Source organism: Mustela nigripes, chromosome X (assembly GCF_022355385.1).
Source record: "Mustela nigripes isolate SB6536 chromosome X, MUSNIG.SB6536, whole genome shotgun sequence".
Classification (NCBI taxonomy): domain Eukaryota; kingdom Metazoa; phylum Chordata; class Mammalia; order Carnivora; family Mustelidae; genus Mustela; species Mustela nigripes.
In genome coordinates, this window is record NC_081575.1 from 74,306,917 (window position 1) to 74,315,490 (window position 8,574).

At 40.9% G+C, this 8,574-nt stretch overlaps 1 protein-coding gene across 3 annotated transcripts in view; it reads left to right on the plus strand.

The window, feature by feature from the left end:
• The window catches only part of ZC4H2 (zinc finger C4H2-type containing), a 68,812-nt gene extending 61,860 nt beyond the window's left edge, over window positions 1-6,952 (plus strand). For 2 of the 3 annotated variants that reach the window (XM_059386214.1, XM_059386212.1), the window contains 4 exons: window positions 1,103-1,274; window positions 3,169-3,341; window positions 4,215-4,377; window positions 5,512-6,952. In XM_059386214.1, the coding sequence (XP_059242197.1) occupies window positions 1,103-1,274; window positions 3,169-3,341; window positions 4,215-4,377; window positions 5,512-5,625 (622 nt within the window). In that variant the 3' untranslated portion in view covers window positions 5,626-6,952. The remainder of the gene's footprint in view (window positions 1-1,102; window positions 1,275-3,168; window positions 3,342-4,214; window positions 4,378-5,511) is intronic. The other variant, XM_059386213.1, reaches the window with a different exon arrangement.
• The last annotated feature ends 1,622 nt before the right edge of the window (window positions 6,953-8,574 follow it).

Consider the following 8,574-nt stretch of genomic DNA (forward strand, 5'->3'; position numbering starts at 1 on the left):
GATGAAAGCCAAGTACTAATGCAGAGGACAGGAGATGCTAAACCTGAGTGATGAATAACAGCTAGGCAGTACCTAAAAACCAGAGAGCACAGAGAGCCAGTGGGAGGAAAACAATGTGCTCTATAGGAGCCTCCTTCCAAAGCTTTGTGGCTCTTTCATTTAGGCAGGCTTCAAATGGTGTTAAAAGTCTTTGAAACTGTGCCAGTATACTTTGTGCATGTATACTTTGAAAAATTCAACCTAACTGTATATACTTTTTAATTGAGTATATCTTCAACATTTTCCATGTCACAAGTCTTCATAATGATTCTTTTAATGGCTTCCTACATATTGCAATTTTGCTCATAGTCCAGAATGAGTATTCCTGCATATTAACTTTTTGTTTCCTCTAATTATTTCCTTAGAATAAATTCACAGGTGTGCACTTACTGAACCAGAGAGTATACAATTGGGATTTAACAACCATATATAGGTTTTTTTTTTTTTAGGAAAAGAAATGAACTATAGTTCTTCCATTACCCTTCCTCTTCTGGAAGAGAGGAGTAGACCCTGTAGAGCAGTGCTGTTCAATTAACCACATGTGATGGTTTAAAGTTACATTAATTAAAATTAAATAAAATTCAAAATTCAATTCTTCAGCTGATTTAGCCACATTTCAAGTACCCTGTATCTACATGTGCCTAGTGTATGGGAAAGTATAGATATAGAACATTTCCGTCATTGTAGAAAATTTAATGGACAATGCTCCTTTAAAAGTTTCTCAAGGGTCATGTTTAGCATCTCGGGTGGGAGTTATTTGTGGTGTGGGACTTTCCTGTGCACTGAGAGTCTATTTAGCATCTCTGGCCCTTGCCCACTACATGCCAATAGTGCTCTTTCTTGAATCAGTCTAATAACAAAAACCATAACATTATCCCCTTTTGAGACCCACTGACCTTCAATCGTAGAATAAAGGATCTTCTACTTTTGGGGGAGGCTGGAGAAAAAAAGGCTTAGAAAGATGGCTTAGAAAAATAGACTTGGCTGAGGGCCTAAGTCCATACTCCATTCCCATTTTCCTCTCTTTTCCTGCTCGTCTGTTTCTTGCTTTTGGTAATTGTAGGAACAAGACTCTGCAGATGGAGAAGATCAAGTCACGTTTGAAGGCTGAGTTTGAGGCCCTTGAATCAGAGGAGAGGCACCTGAAGGAATATAAGCAGGAGATGGACCTGCTGCTACAGGAGAAGATGGCCCATGTGGAGGAACTCCGACTGATCCATGCTGATATCAACGTGGTATGTGGATGGCTTCCCGAAGCCTACCTCTGGGCCCTTTGAGGAATAGACAGTAGTGAGTACTATGGCCTCTTCTTGAGATGTGGCTGAAGCCAACTTGGGGAAGTAAGCATCAGTTGTGATGGAATGGAAGAATCCAGGAGTTCGAGATCTAGCTCTGGCTCTGTCACTGACTGACCATATATCACTGGACAAGTCCCTCTTTCTCCTGGGCCCCATTTTCTCACTTTACTATGACAGGGATTCAGTCACCTGTAAGGTCTCTTTCAGCACTACTGTGTTCTTATCCTGGGAGTCTGGGAGTTGAGAGATAGCCTTGGAGTAATGCAGAGCAGGCAGCTGCCTCTGAGGTCTAGCTCAAAGGGCTCCAAATCTTCCAAGTAAGCTAAACAATCCTTGTCAGCCTACTAAAGTGTAGCCCCCTCATTAGAGTTTCTCTTTTGGAGATACCTGAAACAGGGGAATAAACTGCCTGCTAAGGTGATAAAGTTCCCCAATTTTTGGAGTTATTCAAGGATAGTCTGAATGATCACCTGTCTGGACTACAGAATTGATGAACCAGGAGGAAAAATGGAAGTGTTGACTTATAAAGTCCTCTCCAATCCTTAGAGCCTAGGACAATGAGAAACATTTTTCTTTTTCTTTTTTTTTAGAAATTACATTTGAGGGGTGCCTGGATGGCTTAGTGGGTTAAAGCCTCTGCCTTCAGCTCAGGTCATGATCCCAGGGTCTTGGGATCGAGCCCCACATTGGGCTCTCTGCTCAGCAGGGAGCCTGCTTCCTCTTCTCTCTCTCTCTGCCTGCCTCTCAGCCTACTTGTAATCTCTGACTGTCAAATAAATAAATAAAATCTTTAAAACAAAAAAGAAATTACATTTGAAGGAGTTTTTATTATTCTTGGAAAACTTATTTCTATGGCAATACTTATTTCCTCACATTGCCAAGCCTGGGATCTTAAAGGAAATAGGACTATGATTTGGATAGTAGGTACTTGGTATTTTCTATCATAAGATCACAGGATTCCAGGGTTTCATGAGCTGCTGCCAGCGAACAGAGTATACAAATCCAATACAAATAAAAAAGTATTAGTCACAAAGGGGCTGAAAATCTAAGCCAGTGGAAGTCAAACTTAAGCATGAATCCAGTTCACCTGAAAAGGTTCCTGAAACATAGATTATTGGACTCTACCCCAGGATTTCTGATTTCTATATGTCTGGGGCCATGCTTAAGAATTTGCATTCCTAATGAGTTTCCAGATGATGCTAATGCTGCTGATTTGGTGACTACATTTTGAAAACCAGCCTTGGAAGCTTAAGCCCTGTGTCTTTGTCTATGCTTTCCCCCTAAGAAGCATTTCTCTGGGGAAGTTTCTTAAGTTTCTTCTTTCTGAGTCTCAATTCTCTGATCAGTAAAATGATGGTGGGATGAACTAAATGAACTCTTAAGTGCTCATTTAAGGTGCTATATTTGAATAATAACTAACATTTATTGAGAGTTTACTCTGCAGTAGCCCCTTTACTGAGAGCTTTATATAAATTCAATCACTGAATCTTTATAAGATTTATATGAGGTAGATACTGTTATTCTTTTTCCAATCCAGGCAGTGAGTTTTCTCAAGTTTATTGTTTCTCAGATCACAGAGACAATGGAGAATATTCCCTGTTTACTCAAATCAGTCTGGATTAGAGATGTAGAAACTATTGTTATCATCTTATAAAAATGGAAAAAAACCAAGGCTTGACAAGAGCCACATAGAATAAATATATGGTAAATGAAGGACTTAACCATAGATTGGTCTGGATCTGGGGCCTGGGCTATTTTATTCACTTAGCTGTAGATCCTTGCAGAGAATGATAGTGTCTTTTCTCTGTACCTACCTCACTCTGTGTTCCAGATGGAAAACACCATCAAACAGTCTGAGAATGACCTAAATAAGTTGCTAGAGTCTACCCGGCGGCTACATGATGAGTATAAGCCACTGAAGGAACATGTCGATGCCCTACGCATGACTCTAGGCCTGCAGAGGCTCCCTGACCTATGTGAAGAGGAGGAGAAGCTCTCCTTGGAGTAAGCTGCCTATTTCCTGTCCCTGTAACTTACACACAACACATACACATACAAACACATACACACACAAAAATACAGAGGTGCATAGGTACACATAAAGCCTTATTTAAAAGTCATGTAACACAGTCCTAGCTTCAGGCCTGTTAGTTACGGACTCATTTTATGACCTTGGGCAAGTCTCTGTGTATCAAAGTTAGGATGATTAGACTAGTATTACCAAGTAATTTTTAAAATTCTTTGTGCAATTTTGATAACACAAGACTGTGTCTATGACTGTGTGTGTGTGTGTGTGTGTGTGCGCGCGCGCGCGCGCGTGTGACTCAGGTCACCTCACAAGTCAAGGTCTAACAGGGGCATCTAGAAACCTTTGAAAACATAGAAGCCTGGGCATTTATGGTCTTCAGGGGCTAGCCTGCAGCTTCATCTTAAGACCCAGAATTAAGAACTACACTAATCTTACAGAGAGAGTTCAATTCAGTAGAAGGAAGCACACTTCCTTAAAGTAGGGCAGGCTGTCTGTGAAAGTGGTGAGCATCATATTCCTAGAAGTATGTCAACAAAGGCCTGAGGATACTTAATGAGACTAATGTAAGGGTTCATGGGATGAACAATAGGCAAATGCCCTTTAAGGACTTTGCTAGCCCTGGTAGTCTTTATTTTCTGGATCTGTCAAAACCAAGGAGGAGGAAGATTACCCTTCCCAGCAGACAATGGCCCAGATACCCAATGAGAAGAATCTTTCCTGGGGAGTGTGCAGAAACTCTATAGTGAGCCACAGCCCAACCCCTTTGGTTCTGTGGCATGGAGTCTTTAAGAGGGGCAAGGTTATCCTTGCTTTCAGAATGATCCAGCTAATGTCTTTCATCTCCAAAGTTACTTTGAGAAGCAGAAAGCGGAGTGGCAGACGGAGCCTCAGGAGCCCCCCATCCCTGAGTCTCTGGCCGCTGCAGCCGCTGCTGCCCAGCAACTCCAAGTGGCTAGAAAGCAGGACACTCGGCAGACAGCCACCTTTAGGCAGCAGCCCCCACCTATGAAGGTAAGTGATCTGGCTAGGGGTTGTGGAGGAAGCAAAGTATCTTCATGGAGCCCCATGGAAGGCTAGGACTGGGGCTTTGTGGTTACCAATTTGGTGCCTTTCTAAAGTAGCCTTTGCTCGGGACACAGAGGAAGGGTTGGTGTTTACGTGCTATAGCAGACCATCTCGTTTTATTGTTTCATATTCCCTAAGGGGCTACAATGCAGGAAAGTTGGTGGCTCTCCTAAGCATAATTTTTAAAAGTTAGAAATAAGACCTGTGCAAATATATAGTGACAATGTGTTGTTAATGAGGTAGTCATCAGGATTACAAAACTGGTTCCAAAAGCATTTGAGAAACAGATAACTATATAGTAAGAAAAGGAAAGGAATGCTGAACTAATTTTGCAAAATTAAATATAGAACTGGTTGATGTCCTACAGGGCAATAAACTATAACCTTTGTGATTATCTTTTCTTTGGAACAGAAATATTCTGCATTTCTACTGGGCAAAAACCATTTGTAGCTTATTAGCATAAGTCACAGTTTGGGCCCTGATCAATAGTAAATAGTCAAACAAAGGGACAGTCTCCTAGAGCAGGGGTCAGCAAACTAGAACCCACAGGCCAAGTCTGACTTGCTCCCAGTTTTTGTAAATAAAGGTTTACTGGCATACACATATGTTTTTTTTTCTGTTTATGTATTATCTGTAACTTCTTTCATGTAAAACAATTATAGTTGAGTAGTTGCAGCTAACACAATGTAATCTGAAAAGTCTAAAATATTTACTCTCCTGGCATTTGCAGAGAAAGTTTACTGATACCTATCCTAGAGAATTAAATAATCCTTAATAGGGCCTGTTGGTCCATGTTCCAATATAATGTTAAAATGCTATGTAATTCTCATTTTGCCTTATTTCCAAATTCTGGATATTTTACCTCAATAACTCTCTTTGACCCTCATCTCCTTATAACCTTTACTTCCCTTACATCTGGCACTGACCTCTTTACTTGGGTCTCACTTGTTGAGAAGTAGTAGTAATCTCTTCCTGTTGGGAAGTTATAATTTCTTTCTGGACCCTTGGGGATCAGAAGGCTGAACCATTGTCTAGAAGAATCTAATTACTAACTTTCTTTATCCTGTGTTCTTCCACCAGGCCTGCTTGTCATGTCATCAACAAATTCATCGAAATGCACCTATATGTCCTCTGTGCAAAGCCAAGAGCCGGTCCCGGAACCCCAAAAAGCCAAAACGGAAGCAGGATGAATGAAGAGATGGAGAACACATAGAGCTCTGCTACCATAACCCTTCCTCTTGGCCAGAGTGATCAATGTCCTTATTTGAAACCACCCTACCCCAACTCTACTGAGTTTTCTATTTGATGTGATGGAAACATGACCCCTCTCACTTTGTTCTTATTTCTTTCTTCTCTTGGGGTTTCTGACTTAAGAAGAGATATGTTTCAGGTGCCAATGACAGTGTATCTGATGAGCCCTTCTCTCCCACCCACATTTTAATCCCTGCCCTTGTTCGAAGCTGAGGGAAGGGCAGAAGGGCCAGATATGATTCTCTCCTCTTGTGTCTGAGGCCTGGGGCCTAAGGGTTGAGGGCTGGAGGAGGACCTTGTTTCAGGTGAAGGCTCCAGTGTGCCCCCTCCCTGTACTTTTGCCTTAGGCTCTGAAGGGACAACAGTCTTCTTGCTGGACTTTCCAGAAGACTTGGTGTATATATCTTCCTCATATGCCCCCTAATTTAATCTCATCTAAGCAAGGCCCAGAGGAAAGTTGGACAAGCCCTCCTTTCCATTCATTTGGGAGGCTTGGCTGCTATTATGGAGTTCACTTCCATGCCAGTCCCCCAGATATGCTGAAGTTCTCAAACACAGGTTGTGTGTCCAGAGATCTTGAGGCCTGCAGGCTTTTCCCATTACCTTCATTTTTCAAATAAGTCACAGAAATTCCCTCTGCAAGTCCTAAATAACTTGCTGCCTAAATCATTGGGCTCTACCATAGGGAAACCTTAGGATGAGAAGGGCCCAGCACATCTGTTTTACCAAATGTTCAAAACCACTTTTGTTCAAAACCATTATTCTGGCATTTACTCAATGATATATCCTAGGGGTTAGAGGCATGAGTTGAGATTCAAGTGAGTGCTGACCATTTTACATATGTAAAAGGGTGGGACTTCCCTTCCATTCATCTCTCCCTCTCTTGAGTCTGCCCTCTTATGTAAGGTAAGGTAGCCTTAGCTCAGGTCAGCTGCAGGCTATCCCCTTTCCAATAGATTCTGTTGGTGGCCTTCCCTTACAAAAGAAAAGGCACTGGACTCACCAAGCCTTCAGTTCTCCTCTCTACCAAAATCAGATTGCTAGTCAAGTCACTCTCAGACTTAAAGGACAGAGATAGGGGTTGTCTTTAGATCCAAGTCTCAGTCCCTGACTGGGTAAAGGGGGTATTTTCCCTTCCTTTCTTAACTGTAATTTTAAGTTGCCCCAGTGGTTTTTTTTTTTATTCATAGTATAAAAAGTTCCTCCACTCTTTGAAAGTAAGAGTGTTATGTCTGTACAAATTCTTTTAAATAAACATTTGTTCATTGAAGTGAATGCTGACAATTGTAAGTACCACGTAATAGAAAAGATACAGTGACTTTTCCCTTTCTGGGTAGCTCTTAACTTTTACTCACTCAACCCTGTAAGTAAAGGAACCAAACATACCAGTGCACAATAATTTATTATTGTTATAATTCTCATTTATTCACTATTTACACTGTGCCAGATCTCTGCAAGATGTTTTATGTACATGATTGTATTTAATTTTTAAAACAATCTTTCAAGCTAAGTATTTTTATTACCATTTTCCAAAAAGGTAAACCAAAGCACAGAGAAATTAAATAACTTGCCCAGAGTTGAATAACTGGTAAGATACTAAATAACTTAAATACATACATACATACATACATAACTTAAATAAATAAATAAATAAATAAATGAGTTAAATAACTGGTTAAGTAACTGGGCTTTAAAGAACTAAAGAGAAATTTCAAGATTTGAATCCAGATTTGATTCTAGAGCCCATATGTTTCTACTCTTCTCTATGATCATTTTATTTCTTTAAGCCATTCTCCCTTTGGGTTGGCTTGATGATAGGAGTAGTTGAAATAACTCTAAACTAGAAATTAAGGTCTAGGAATCCAGTGATCGATGCAAGAATACAATGGCCTGGTTCCCCATAGAGATATAATAGGGAACAACAGTGAAAGACCATTGTAGTTTCAGAGCAAGACCATCCTAGTTTCAGAGTTCTCCATAGGGTGTACTGAGGTTTCCATTAAGACTGGACTGTAGTTCATCAGCACCCTCTGCTTAACCTTGCCTTCTCTAATGTTTCTCCTCTACAAGTGTTAATTCCAAGGCCTCCCTAATTAACATCCTGTACATTAAGTAGTCCCATAGCTTCCCAGTAACCCATTAGCTGACCAAAATGCCTCTGTGCCTCAGTGTCCTCAGAATATAATAATACCCACTTCTGGGGCTGTTGTAAGAGATGTTAGGTACATAGTAAGTACTCAATAAGTGTTAATTTCCTTCAGATAGATTGAATGACTAGTCAAAGAAATACTATTTTTCTTACCTGATATTATGTCATCACCCCAGATTTTGTTCATCTTTGAGCATGCTTTTGAGGTGGCCTGGGCTCACTGTGGGCAAAGGGAGGACACTCAGCTGTGTGACTGGGGGTATATCCTAACCTGTATAGGCCTCAGTAGGTCCCTATAAGTATATGAGAAGTGGTTAATTGCTCTGCATCCTTGGACACTGGAGGTCAGATGTGTTAATTCTAAAAGTCAATTTTCACACCACTAAATAGATAGCCATTTCCCAGAGATGCTTCTGAATGGGAAGGAACAATCACGTGTTGAGCATCTATACCTGTTAGCCACCGAGTGGGGTTCTATTACCTTACTTAGTTTCCTTGGTTCATTTATCAACTGTTGTGAAACAAACCAAAACTTAGTGGTTTTAAAGCTACTCATGATCTGCAATTTATACAAGACTTGCTGGGAATAGCTTATTTATATTGCATGTGATGTTGCCTCAGACAGCTTGGCTAGGTCTGAAAGATCCATCATGTCGACACTCTCATGTCTGGCACCTCAGCTGGGCTGCCCAGTCTTCCCACATGCCTTATTAGTATTTTATCCTCCACAGCCTCCCCTCCTT